The 15,713-nt window shown below is 28.3% G+C and overlaps 1 protein-coding gene across 1 annotated transcript in view; it reads left to right on the top strand.

Annotated features, from left to right (window-relative positions):
* Positions 1 to 15,713, top strand: part of LOC126833919 (intraflagellar transport protein 172 homolog) — a 68,879-nt gene that overhangs the window by 4,785 nt on the left and 48,381 nt on the right. The window contains exons 3-9 of the mRNA XM_050565508.1: positions 6,503 to 6,615; positions 6,842 to 7,027; positions 9,037 to 9,124; positions 12,368 to 12,591; positions 13,722 to 13,889; positions 14,899 to 15,101; positions 15,341 to 15,497. Of these exons, the coding sequence (XP_050421465.1) occupies positions 6,503 to 6,615; positions 6,842 to 7,027; positions 9,037 to 9,124; positions 12,368 to 12,591; positions 13,722 to 13,889; positions 14,899 to 15,101; positions 15,341 to 15,497 (1,139 nt within the window). The remainder of the gene's footprint in view (positions 1 to 6,502; positions 6,616 to 6,841; positions 7,028 to 9,036; positions 9,125 to 12,367; positions 12,592 to 13,721; positions 13,890 to 14,898; positions 15,102 to 15,340; positions 15,498 to 15,713) is intronic.

Below are 15,713 nucleotides of genomic sequence, written 5' to 3'. Positions count from 1 at the left end.
GTTATAGGATAAATTTAAGGATCAACACAAAAACTGAAAACTATGACCTGGAACTCTGAAAAGGAACCTAACTGTAGTAGCAATAATTACTGTTTGCTTACAAAGTATGAATTAATATTTTTTTTTTGTTATGCTTCAACACAATCCAGATAATATGGTATAAAAATTGTTTGCACCCAAAAAACCGTTGAATAGGGGTGTAATTTTTATGATATTTGTGTTTTGTGATTCGCTAAAAGAATAGCACAACAATATAGAGACCATCGCAAACGTATTATGCTTTGAAATAAAAATGTATTGTCTTCGTGACAAATATGTAAATGCCTAAATGAGAACCCAACCTAACCTGTATAAATACTGAAAACAACAGCTATTGTAGCAACCAAAATATAACGTTCAAATCCATACACCCGTTTAAAATGTATTTGAATATCTAAAATTTAAGATATGATTTCAAATACAATTTAAACAATAAGGCAATCAATTTAAATTTAAATAATAACTGGTGTTGGTTTTTTTTTTTATATTACCATTGGTCAATATTAATGATATATTTAATTTTAAATTTAGATCATAACCTACAAAATATATACAAAACACACACTACATAGGGATCCATCTAAAGAGTTTTTTGTGTTTTAACTCCTGTATAAAATAAGGGCAAAATATAGGCAATAACTTATTTTATTAAAAAATTGTAGATTTAAATAGATTTAATTTATGTAAACAATTTTAAGCTAATTTATATTAAGCTCTAAAATACATTTTTTCCAGTATAGATATAAATATATAGAACTAAACCAAAAAGGGTAGGTTTAAGGATAGTATACCATTAACAAAAAAAAACAGAACTTTAAAAAATATTGATAAGTTGTTTGTTTATCAGCGATTTTTTAAAAATATTGTACGTACATATTTGTTGCACACTAATATTTGTCTTTTTAATATCCATACATTATATTTAATAGTTAATAGTTACTGAACATTAATAAGTACATATGTTTTATTTAAATTCGTATGTACTACGATTATTTTTAATTAAAAACTCATCAAAGATATATTTTTTTTTAGCTTTTATGCCAATTTTATTTTGACATATATTATATTATACATTTTATTTTATTACCCAGAAATTGCATTAATATTACTCAAAGGTATAAATTATGATAAAAACTGTAAGGATGTTTAATGTTTTTATACCTACTTAATTTTGTCTGATACTTGTGGATTTGTGGTTAATTCCTCGAGAAAGGACAGCAAGACGAGTTCAAGTAAATACCTGAGGTTATAGCTCTAAATAAAACCTGATAGTTTTTTTTAACATGCAATGATATTATTTTTATAAGTATGTCTCCTAAATAGCTTGTATCTTTATTTCATTTTGATGCCAGTAATATCATAGCTTTTATTGTCGCTGTTAATAAATGAGAAAAAAACATATTTGATTGATGCGTTCTTTACATTATTTATATGGGAAACCAATGGTCTGGTCGCAAAAGTTAATCAAAAAACCAATTAGATATTGTTGTGCTCGTGATGCACACCTTAATTACTATTGGCGGTTCCATTATTAATTACCAAAAGAAATTCAAAATCAAAAATATAATAATAATCTCCCTCCTATAACATTTCAGCATGGTATATTAGGTATAGTTTGGCTGTATAGGTGGCCGTAAAAAACTTTCAGAGAAACTTTCAAGGTTTACTTGGTAAAATATAACACATTTGATTTATTATTAGAAGTTTTGAAATCAGGAAAGTTAAGAGAATCAAGAATAATTGAATGTCATTTACTTGACATGTCGAGAAATGAAATTCGCCAAACAATTAACTTTCCCGAAATTCCATTAAGTATTGCATATTAATTCCGAACGATGTCTACAGTTAAATTTTAAAAAAATCCTCCCTAAAGATATCAAAAAAAAGTTTTGACGTCAGTTTTTAATTTTAACTTCGATGCAGAGCGGCGAAGGTATTGATTTTACTCTGATGTGGGCTTTTTTTATCTATATACACTGTAACTTTTTTAACACTGAACCATTTCCTTCGAGTAGCAACTCTATAAATCACAAATTTCATCTAGTTGGTACTTTGGGGGGGGGGGGAGGTAAAAGTTGAAAAGTTTACTTCTTCACAGTCGAAATTTAAAAAAAAACATAAAAAACGTACGAGTTTTTAAGTTAGCACTTTATTGGCTATAATTTCGAGAAAAAGAGTCGGATCGAGTCGAAATTTATAAGAAATATTTATTTGGTATGCCCGCACACGTCAGTTGTACCAAATTTAAGTTAAATCCATTTCCCGTCCCCTAGAGAGGGTTCAAGTTTTTTTAGTTTTTTAGCAGTTATTTTAGGACCATTAAGTTGAAAATTTGTCAGTAGTTAGAACTCATATGTCTTCATAACATATTAAACGGAAAACAAATTCGGCACTACTGTTTTTTTTTAATTGCCGGAAAACTGTGTTTTCGTTATGATTTGGTCCACTATGTGTTTGCAAAAAAAAAAACCAGTACAGTGGAGTCGGGCATAGTGGGGACGGAGCATAGTTGGGCCGGGGCATAGTGAGGACGGGGAAGTCACAGGTTTACAGGAATTTTTATAAATAGAAGTGATAAAATTGAATAAAATCAATTTCAAATTAACGTTTCGATGCTTATTTGTAAATACAGCACCTCAATTTAATACTTTCTAACTTTGCTGGTTTATACTGTGCTTGCTTTGGACTGTACTGACTTGAAAATACGAACTACCGATTTGCATAGAAGCGTTTTTTCGAAAGTGATTTTATCACTTTCAAATTTAAAAATTCCTGTAAACCTGTGACCTCCCCGTCCCCACTATGCCCCGACCCCACTGTACTGGTTTTTTAATTTCGGTTCGGTTAAGATCTTTATTTTTATATTAGAATTATTAAATTACCGCCATAAATTTAACAATCGAAGCAATTATAAATAAACTACAATGCTTTTTTCTAAAAGAAATTTAGAAATTATGTTTAGATATTTAGAAATTATTTAGTTACTAATTATTATTAATTATTATTTAGCTATTAATTATTAATAATAAATTAGTTAGTTTAGAAATTATGTTTTAAATTAATTTATAAGGAAAATATTGTTTTATAATATTATAAACGATTTGGTTGAATTGAAATAATATAATTTAATATTAAACTCTCCTATAATTAATTTGCCGTTAATATTTATATAATTTTGCTGAATATTTCAAATATATTCTTATTATTATGATATTTTTTAATTAGATAAAAATATATTAATATTGTTAATTTAATTGAAACAGTTTTATAAAATAGGGTTTTTTACTTTTAAACGTTTTATCTATATTTGTGTACTGAAAACGAGGATAATAATTTTTATTACAAATTTATTTTATAACGTAGTAAACTATATGCTATAAAACTACATTATTTAATTTAAATATTGATTAAAAGTTATTTTTTCTTACGTATTTTTCTTCTATGTAACATGACGTATGGTTAAGTCAACATTATTAAAAAAAAATGTGATCCATCAACTCGGGGGTTGTACAGCCTTATATAAATTACGATCATATTTTGCCGGTATCATGTGGGTTCAATAAACTATGTACAATTTTTTTTAATATATTATATTCCTACGTGTCAGAAGCCTATTGATCATAATTCCAGTTGTCTTATCGCTCACAAGTGTGTTCAATAAAAATGCTTGTAATGTAATATTACATCAAAATACCAATTATTAAATACCTCGTCAAAAAAAAGGTTATGCCACACAAATTGTAAGTTATTAAAAATGAGATTGATTCCGTTCTTAACGTATGTAGTTGTCAGTTTATTTTAAAGAAAATACTAAAAAAAAAATATATAATAATTTTATAAAAAGGATCTTTCATAAAAAAGAACAAGTTTTCTTAGATACAAAATCACACGTGGCGACCACTAAAATGTGTGGGACGAAATACTTCTGGTCCATTAAAAACACAAAACTATCAGACTATTATTGTTCCAAGTATTTAAAAATCATAAACGGTTGGGCTCGTTTTACAAAATAGTTTTAAGTTAAATTAAGAAAATATATTTAGAATCTTGTTCATAAAAAAATAGAACTATTGCATGTATGAAAATTAAAATTAATATGGATATACAAACTGTTGGAAATCGGTTTTAAATGATTTACTACTAGTTGCAGTGTAGTACATATAAAACTGTATGTATGTTTCGGGCAACTATCCAAATCGATTACACTTATTTACATCAATATAGTCATAAGCTGAAAAACTATGTGTACATGGACATTTGAAAAACGGCTATATTTTGTTAGCATTTAAAGTAAATTAATATAAAGTTACATATTTATAAATATTCCAACAGTAAACAAAAAGTACAATGAATACATTTATTGGGATAATTTACATTTATTACATATAAATATAGAACAAACAAACGTACAAAAGCTGTATTGAAATACTAGAATAGGAAAAATATATTTTGTATTCGTAGGACCTTGATATTATTGACCGTATCGTGCATTTTATTTTTACATTATTGCCGTAAATAGTATTTCCATACTACACATATTTAAAATACATTTCGAATTTCAATAAAACGCCAATTTTACGGTGAGACAGATATAAGTATTAAGATTTTACCTGTTTTAGTTCAAATATTAGCTTAGCTTAATTGAAAAGGAATATTTAATCTGTCTGTATACAAAACCGTTGTAATTACCGTTTATAAAACTGCTTCTGGCTGCCAATCAAAGAGTTGTACAATTAATATAATTTAATATTTACTTTTAGTATTTATATTATATTAATATGAAATTACATTTTTAAAATAATATTTACAAAAACAAATAATATTATGTATTATGTAGGATTTATTAATTTGTTTTCCATATAGGTGATTCATTAAATATAAGACACTAATTTTCTTCTAAAATAATTGCAACTTTATAGTATTTCTTTTTGAAAACATTTTTGTTTTTTTACAATATTGTTAAATTACTAAATATTTACGTTATTTAGTTTATTCCAGAGGTCTATCGACTTTTGAAACTTAAATGGGAGCGTATATAAGTAATTACATTTTTAAAATGAGAATATTTTTCTGAAAATGTTGACTTGTTTAAAACCAGTTTTGGATAATTACTTTTAAAGTGATTACAATTTAAAATTTAGGTAGGGAGGAGGAGTGCGGCGGAGTAAGCCTCGTAAATAAAAATAACTGTTAACTCAAACCTTACTCCCGCCCTAAGCTACAAACCTTAAGAGGGCGTCGTACTGTCCATTTTAAGGAGTAAAGTATAGGCAATTTTTTACAAAATCTTAATTTAAAGGTTAAACTGTGATGTGTAATTATTAGTTCAATAACTAGAACTCTATTTTGGTAGTTAATTTAGTTTTTGGACTATCACAGCATCCTTGAAAGCGATTTAAAAATGTTTTTTCATCTCTACATGTTTAAGCAGACTGAAAATAACTGATTTTAGAGTACAATCACCCATTTTAAAATTGAAAGATAACAATATTCCAGAGGGTAAGACGGTGCGTTTTTTCATTATTCTAAGTATAACGCTCAATACATAGTTTAAAAATAACGACTATTTTAACATTTTTAAATAACTGTAACTTTTCAAAAAATGAATTAAAAAAAAAAACGCGCTGTTTTGCCCTCCGGAATATTGTTTTCTTTCAATTTTATAATTGGTGCTTTTACTCTAAAACAAATACTAAGCGAGTTATTTTCAGTTGGCGTAAACATGTTTTTACCACTGAAAATCACCGGTGCGACGCCTTCTTAATAACTTTAAAAGTAATTCCAAAACTGGTTATTGACCAGTTAAAATGTCCATCAAATTGTTCTTAATTTAAAAAGGTAATTAAATGTATGCGTTCCCATAAAAGTATTATAAGTTGATAGAACTCTGGAAACAATTAAAGAAGATAAAAGTTTGAATATTTTCTAATATTATAAAATAACATAAACTAGTGTAACTCCAAAAAGAAAAACTAGAAAATTGCAATTACTTTAAAGAAAAATAGTGTCTTATGTAACATTAATAGTTTTAACAAGTTTTGAGTTCAACTTTTTGAGTTTCTGGTAAAATTATTTGTAATTTGATAAATTTACAAGAAATTATAAAACATTTCTAATTCTCTGTCGTTTTTCTATTTTTTATGCTTAAAAAAATACAGTTTTCCAGAAAATAACCAAATTTTTCCGTAACTTTGTTTACATGTATTTAAATATTGAACATAATAGTTTTTCTCATAAGCTGTATTTTTTTTTCTTTTACCGAGTACCTTGAAATTTAAATATTATTACTATATTAATTACTCTTTAGAACACTATAACATAATACCTAATACTTACAGTTTGCGCTCTCCGTTAAAAATTGACATTAACAACATTCCGAATACTACTGTTGTGTACTATGAAACTATTATTGTTCATGATTTTGTATTAGTTTCTTCACTGTTATTGCGTTTTACATACACAGGCCGGTCGCAAAAGTTATACGGTCAAGGGTTTGGCATTTTCGCCGGATTCATCGAAAATAGCTGTGGGACAGACCGACAACATGGTGTTCGTGTACAAAATCGGCGACAGTTGGTGAGTTACACGGAGGCGTTAGTTTATATACGTAAGACCTTCAGTTTACCGTATTTATATATATATATATATATATATATATATATATATATATATATATATATGTACATACACATGAATATATATATATTAACACACACGCACGTTTGCCATTATTACGGTGTATATATTATTTTGCAACCGTCCATGTTAATGGCATATTATAATGTGTAATTCGATTTTACAGGGGAGCCAAAAAAGTGATATGTAATAAATTCGGCACTAAGTCTCCAGTGACCTGCGTGCTGTGGATGTCCGAGGGACCGATAATTTACGGGCAATTAGACGGCAAGATACGAGCCGCCCACTGCAAAACTAATAAATCTCAAACCCTTTACGCCACCGGTTCGTACGTCGTATCACTTGCTTCCAAGTAAGCTGATAACTTCGAAACGATTCGAAAAGCGTTTCCATAATATTACAATCTATAATATGCACGTCCATCTGTAGTCGTTGTCTCTAACTATTGTATTGTCAGCGTACGAGCGATAACCGTTTAATTAGCTAAAGAAACGAGTGTGAAGCCACTGGAGGGTTTTTCGAAGAAATGAAAAACAAATAAATAATAAACACGTAACAGTGAGCTAATAAAATAAGTGCGATTAAAACTTTGAAACAGTCGCAATGTTTAGAAATAACTATACTCATTTCATCTATACAGACTGGCATATCATGTACCCTACTGCCTTACCTAATAGAGGTTTATAAGCTTATCAATTTTAAGAATAACATAAGTGTTAAATAGTATGTTAACATTTTACGGTTAGTTATAATAATATACATTTTATGCCAAAACGATCTGAGTTATGCGAATTATCGATGTAAAAAAACCAAATTTTTTCTTAAAACCAGATAACCTTGAAAGTAAAGCCTTTTCTTGAGTTTGAGAATTTTAAATTTATGATAATATCTGGATTTTGTCCAACTTTAAATACCTGGTTGTCGTGTATTTTAACAAGATATTAATATTGTACCACGTTGTTCTGAGTAAATGCCAATTTAATACTTAAATACAATTATTACAACGCATTAACTTTACATAACTAACATACAGTATTTATACTAAATTCTAATTGTCATACATTAATCCATCCATATGTTTTGTACAAATAAAATGTGTAACTAAATACAATTTTTTACAATTTAAAATATTATTAGTACCTAACAAATATATAGCGATAACTGTTTAAAACTGGTTATAAAATTAGGATACTTGGCAAAATAAATGTTTCAGCCGTATCACAATGTCAAGTTCTATCTTACATTTTACAATAAGCGTATATTTATATTACTATTATTTAATTGTTCTAAATAAATATATTGCATAATGTTTGGGTTTTAGTCCAAAAATGTAATTTAAACTATTCAAATTTCATGAACATTACTTTTTTCTTATTAAATTTGACGAATGAGCTTACGCTTAAGAATTTCATGTTTTAATTAAAGTATACCACACGAAAATATAGATTTTGTTTTATTTCCCAAAGGAATAATAAGAAACTAAATTAACATATTCGAGCAAAGGATTTCTATAGCGTAGCAAGTTCTGAGAATACTAACATAAAATTTTCTATAAAAGTAAATTAAAAAAGTAAAAACTTTCATTTTACATCCCAATACAAGTCGCTAAGTGCTCAGTTATAACAAAACATAATGTGAATACTGTATGAAATACAAAAATATGTCATTATAATATTCTTATAACTATAATACCTTATTATTAGTGGAATATCTGAGTGCAGATAATAATGTCATTAAGTACCCGTCTTTTTTTTACAAATTGAGTTTGAAATTAATTGGAACAACTAAAAATTGTTTATAGTCAACCTTTAATATTTTATATATTGTTTAAACATTTTCTACTAATAAAAAAAATGTCAAGGACCTTCAAACATTTCAAGTTACGACTCATACATAGGTAATTTACTCAAACTCTTAGGAAATCTTTTTGATTTTAGAATTGTTAATTTATCTAAAACATAAGGGGAATAATTTCGAAGCATATTAAACAATTATAGGCAATAACAATTTACCTATGTTACCTATTTTAAACAATAACTATTTAGAGCCAGCTTGTGAACAATAACTGGTTAATATCCTGTGCTTATGAGAATTCATTTATTTGATAATTTACGTTAAAACTTGTAGTCTTGTAAGATATTTCCACACCTTTGTGTGTAATTAATAGTGCAATAACAACATATATTTTATACTTGATGTTGTATGAAAAATAAGAACCAAAAAAAGCATTTAGGTTAAAAATATATATTGATTAAAATATGAAATAATGCCAACAAGACCTATACATTAGATGAATATTATTACCGTTATATTGTGTTGATAATACTTTGAGTAATGATTCAGTAATTATGTTTGTTGCAGCGCTAGGGGAACTGCTTTTATATCCGGTCACGCTGATGGTTCAATTGTAAGATACACGATCAATGAGGGATCCACGAATGAACAACAAGTCAGTTTAATGTATTAATGATTTTAACACGAAAATTAATCATTAATTCAAGTAAAAATTTCATGTTTTTTAAAAAAAAATAATTTCATTACGGAAAATTGTCTCAGACGATTGTAAGCCCACAAACATATGTTTTTTAAGAAGCTGATTGTTAAATATTAAAAATAAGCGAATCGCATTTTACCTATGTAAAAGTTATTTTCTAAAAATATGCAATAGTAAACGGTGTTGCATTCATTGTAGACAAGTACCGACTACTTTGAACAAATTTAACATTAAACTTAACGTTATGGGACAAGGTACACACATGCTTATGTATATTGTACACATATAATACATGTGTATATATAAAATAACAGTTTACATGTTTTACTTTCTACATACAAAGTTCAAACATTAGTTCTGTTGAATAATTTTAAATAATTACTATAAAATAAAATAAATGCTCTATAGTGCTATTTTAATATAAGAGCACTCTGTTTGATATATGGTCCGCCATTTATATACTTTAAGTTAAAACAACAATGAAAAACTTTAAGTCGGTCATACAAAAATTAAAATTCTCGTGTGTTCTGTTGACTTACTAAAGTTAAGACTTTTACAGGGTCCTTCTTGTGTATACCTACGGCGAAAACAATAATCCCCACGGCACACGCATGCTTGTAAAATAACGTCATACAAGTTTTAAAACAAAAACAAAGTCGTCGACAACGTGACACACTTTATTTTTGATACCACAACAACATAATAGTTTTTCGGAGGATGTATTATTATAAATTATGATAACATAAATTGTTGCATAATTTAATATGCACGCATGGGATGGAACTGTTGTAATTTATATTATGTTGACTGTGGTGAAAAATAAACGAATTTTGTACTTACTACAAAATGCCTTACCAATAATCACCATTATCATTTGATACATTATCATATTTCTTAATAGATATAACTATATAAGTACCATACCATTATGAAGATCTTTTACCTCGATTAAACTATCTCCACATTATAATAATATTCATTTTTAAATACTTAAGTCACCACAATGGGCATACAGGGCATACATTTTTTGTTCGTAGTGTTTTTATGTGCAGTGTGATCTCACTTCTTCATAAACTTTTATGATTTTAACCCCTCCCATATTTATTATTTTTATATCAGCTCTTTAAACTTAAATTGAAGAACGCACATATAATGTTAAATTTTTAAAATAAGAATAATAATTTACTAAACGTTTTGCCTGGTCGATAACCAGTTTTGAATAACTATTATTAAAGTTATTGGAGTCCAAAATTGTTGCAATTTTGGAGTTTTATTTTTTGGAGAAATATCAGTTAATAAGTACAATATTCAAATTTGTTTTTTGCAGTGCTCTATCATATTAATAATTTACTAACAGTATTGACTAGTCGATAACCAGTTCTGATCAAATACTTTTAATGTTAATAAAGCTTAAAAATTAGGACGGAAGGAGTAACGCGTGCAGGTAAAAATAATACTACACTCCACCATTCCTCCGTTCTAATCTTTAATAGCTTTAACAATATATACTTAAAACTGGTTATAGACTAGCCAACATTTTTAGTAAATTATTTTTATTGAAAAAGTTAATAAAGTATATATTTTTCTACATCTTTCAAAAGTTTATAAAAAATTAGTTCATTTAGAAAGAGGACAAAAACATAAAGGCTGATGAAATATTGTAACCACATTGTGCAAAAAACAAAAAAAAAATCGATTACTAATTAAACTCTATAAGACATTGAGTGGATCACTTTTATAAAATCACCCTATTGCACTCGAGTTTAAATAGTAATTCGCATGCATATAACCATCTAATTATTCCTCGTGTCTCAAGCTACTAATTTGTTGGCACTTTAATAAATATTATCAACAGCTATATTATGTGCAAGAGCAAGATGTAGATTGATAAATGCTTTTAACATTTATTTTTTTTTTTATATATTAATTTTATAAAAGTTAAGAACAAAAATTAATTTTTTATAAAACATTTGGATATTAGTTGATAAAAACAAAACAATGGGCTTATCTTATTTTTATTATATTATTATTCTTTATATTTTATTTTACCTAACGCTCCATTCTTGTATACAAAATTCTGTTCTTACTTCTTTTCACCGTTTATCTGCACTTATCAGCGGCTCTTTTAGAAATAAACCATCAAAATATAATTATACATTATAATAAATGGTTTTCATGTATTTCTACCGTACACGTCTTTTGTTTATTACCATCCTATTGAGATAAATTTGTCTAATTTGTTGTCAAAAACACTACATCGTAGTGAGAAGCCCATAAGATCTTATATCTCGATGTAATCATTTCTTAGTGTCTGCAGTTGATGGTTTTTTATGTATTCTTCTTCTTATACCTACATCAGATCGCTGGTTTTAATTGAAATTCAGCTGAATAAAGGTAGTTTATAGTAATATTTAAAGTATTTTTTACGCGTAATTATAATTTTAACCTTACTTTAGGAAAACACTTCAAATCGAAACTTTAGACTAATAGTTTGAAAGACCAGCAAATTAATACACATAATAGCGGTATTTTGTTAGACTTTTGTTGTCGTAAATGGTATTACATAGCTGGTACCTTACCTGTTTTGGGATCAGAGAGAAGAGTGTGACTAGTTCATAATCGACCTAGAGAAAGAAATAGCCAGATTTTTTTAGAGGGAGTTTTCTTTGAAATATCTAGTGTATATTAGGACAGAAACAATAATTGCTGATTCACGTTAAGATATCACTTGACAATAGCGATTTATCATCTTCAAGTTTATTACCAACAGAGTCATCTTTTTTTTAAAACGGACTATAATGTTTTAACGGAGGTATATTTAGTAAAATTCTTATTAAAAAATGTAATTTTTTTTTTGTTACAAATACGTACATCAAATAGAAACTGGTAAGAAATAATGGGAAATGGACTTGATATATATTTTAATATATTAATACTTAAAAGGTATAGTTTTTTTTACACAAATGCGGTGAATTATTATGCTCTTTGATAACACAGAGTTTTATTTTCATTAGTTAAATCATTATTTCTACCTGTATTCAATGGCTATTCGAATAAATATTTTTCTGGAATAAATAATGTATTCCGGTTTGTACACAAAACCAATTAGACCAGATGACCCATATATGACGCACTGCGGTTATTTACGGTTGTAATTCTTTCCGATGTGTATTAATAAATGCCTAATTTGTCTTACAGGGATGCATCGTCGTACATCCGGTTCCGCCGTACGCATTGTGCTGGGCTTCCGGATACATAATTGCGGCTGGTTGTGATTTTACTGTTCAGTTTTATGACCAAAACGGACGGTCCAGTAGACAATTCGATTACTCACCGACTGGTGGATGCCCGGATCAAAAAGAATCTACTGTAGCCTGCTGCAGCCCTAGCGGACAAGCGGTTGTCGTTGGTAGTTTCAATAGGTTTGGTCAATTTTTTTTTTTAATCTATTAAAATAACCATCTAGAATAGAAGAACACAAATATCTCGTCCGGTTCAATAAACGTAAGAGATGTGCAAAGATAAACAATTGATAATGGAATGCAATTTAATAAGACTTACCTATGTAAAAATGTAATAGGTAATCGATATTTTATTTTCAAAGAAATTTTAAAGTTTAACCTAACATTCTGTGTGGAGCGATAATTGAAAACAAAGACCTCGGATCGAGGACTATGTTTTGAAGAGGCGAGGGATCAACTATGATAGTACTTGTACAAATAATAGATGATCATAACATGCAAGGATGAGTAAGCACGATTGTGAAAACTGCTTGAGGAAACAAGGGATCACAATAAGTAAACGAAATTCGACCAAGGGTCAGCTTTAAGTGCTAGCATGTTTTCTTTCGTAATGGGTGAGCTTACGTGAACAATATATATGCCGGTATGCCGGCTTAAGTCTTGGATGAAAACTTTTGTGAAGTTGTTGTCGTTTCCGTAAGTAAGAGCTAAAAGGAGCTAAAACAGAAAAAGGAAACGCAATACGATGGTACTGAGAATTATTCTTACAGAAAAATCATATACTTACTAAATTTTAAAAGACTAACTGGTTACTGTATTTCAATTTATTAATACAATTAATATGTTTGTATCGGATTAATCATACTTACTGATACTATGCAGTAATTGAATATTTAAATTTTTAACATTGCATGATATTTATTTTTATGAAATATTTCAAAAATATGTAAAATACAGTTAAAATTAATTTCTATACTGCGACGACGGTCTAAGATAATTCTCTCTAAGATAACTCCATTTATAAAAGTGTTTAAGTACTTTATTTAATAATTTATTCATTCATTTATTTTATGTGATAATAAATCACAACTGATAATAGTCTAGTAGTTAAATAGAAACATTTAAAACATATAGAATCTATATTACAGATTCTTCCAAAACACGGTTCATCTGTCAAATATATAATACCCATAGAAAATAAATTCCATTGAAATTTGTTTGGCTTACGAAATTTTTAAAAATAGATTACTTCAAAGTGAAAATTTTACACGACATATTCCATACTGAAATCCTTTTATGTATGTATACAGATTGCGTTTGTACTCGTGGAGTCCATCCAAGTTAATATGGGAAGAAGAGAAAACTATGGACGTTCCCAACTTGTATACCGTTTCGACTTTGGCATGGAAGAAAGACGGCTCGCGTTTGGTCTGCGGTGCGCTCTGTGGCGGCATGTACCTATTCGAATCGGTGATCAAGTAAATAATATACACATTAAAATATTTTATAATTATTGATAACTACAATAAAAGTAAAATAGAAAAAACAACGTGATATTATTACGATTATAAAAAATTATTTCAGTCTGCAAAAATGGCCAGTTTTAATAATTTTAAAGAACAAATTATGCTTCACACACTTACATCAGCCGTGTTGTTGTTTATGAGCTCGGGCGACCGTTTAAATGATTATATTAAACAAACAAATATGCACGCTTAGCTTATAAAAACGGTACTACACTCTGGTCAAGTGGACCGGAGACTAAAGGCCGGTTTTAACCCCCAGGTGTGCACGACATATTGCGGGTTTTCAGCTTGATTAATTAAGTTGGTTAATGCCAGACATTGGTGAGCTGACTATATAATTACTCGGACAACTGAAGCTTAGGGACTAGACTCCTAAAATTATCCCTACCCAAGTAATTGGAAAAGGGAGGTTTAAAACTAATTAATTTTACATGCTTAGTCGTGCATCATATTTGGGATTATTGCAGTAAGACACATATACATTTTATCATGTTGAACTACGTTTTAAATTTGAATAAGCCATTTTATTATATACATATATAGCTGTTGTTACTTAATACTCTGTAACTTCTATAACACAAATTGAACATTAGCTTATTAGCACGTGTTATACGATTTGATTGTTTTTAAATATAATAATAACAGAATCTTCTTTAATAACAATGCGTTACATGCTGTTTATATATTATTATAGTTTAACTAATCGTATAGGTAATCTTTACATATTTGCAACATTTGTTTTGATGGTTAGCTTTAAGATCATTTGCCAACAATGATGTCTAAATGTTCAATACAAAGTATGGATTTATATGACAGTTGTCTGCAATAATTTTGCTTTCAATATTTCCAAGCATTATTAATTTTTTATTTTCCACTCATTATCATCGATATTGAATTCGCCTCAACAGAGCGCTTTTTATGTAAATTGAAAGCACTATACCGTACTATGGCATTGCTTTAGGAGAACGGTATGGAAAAACAAATTTGAAATGACTTACGTGGGACCGAGTCAGGTTTTGGTGAAATCGCTTAGCGCCGAAGACGACCATCAATCACAGCATGGCGTTATACTCAAGTCACAATACGGTCACGAAATAGAAGATGTCCGTGTAATGGGCGAGGATCGATACCTAATAGGACGAACCAGAGACACGTTACTTTTGGGTTAGTATAATACAAAATTTCTATAGACATATTGTTATTGTAGTACTTTTATACTCGCTGAAAAAAATAATAAAATTATGGTAATTTGGTCTTGTTATCAGATTTATCAATAATTTTCCAAGATAAAACAATTAAATATATTTTTCAACAGTATTATGATCCACATTTTAAGCGATTTTAGATGTAATTGTAATTGTATTAAATGATTTCTCCTATGTTCGTGTGATTATTTTGTGCAGGCGATATGGAAAGAAATTTGCTAAGTGAAATCGTTTGGCCTTATTCCGAGAGAAACGAGAAGTTTTACTTTGAAAATCCAAGTGTATGTATGGTTTTCAACAGTGGAGAACTGACCCTTGTCGAGTACGGCAACGATCAAATTTTGGCGACGGTCCGGTAATTTAATATGCGGTTATAATAACTACTACAATAATAATAATAATAGCATTATTATTATTATTATTTTAAACGCCGCTCACGTGAAATAGAATGATTTCGTTAGAGATTAACTAATTAATTCATAATAATATATACATATATACTTAGATGGCTGGTTAAGTAACCAGTAGGACAAAGCCAGTATGACCACACTGTGAAAAATAAAGTCTCGAT

Source organism: Adelges cooleyi, unplaced genomic scaffold (genome assembly GCF_023614345.1).
Source record: "Adelges cooleyi isolate 19-005CV unplaced genomic scaffold, UGA_ACOO_1.1 ACOO_flye_CR_arks_rails_tigmint_CR_PRNA_2, whole genome shotgun sequence".
In the NCBI taxonomy this organism is placed as follows: domain Eukaryota; kingdom Metazoa; phylum Arthropoda; class Insecta; order Hemiptera; family Adelgidae; genus Adelges; species Adelges cooleyi.
Note: the sequence above shows the minus strand (reverse complement) of the source record. Positions and strands in the feature narration are given on the sequence as shown.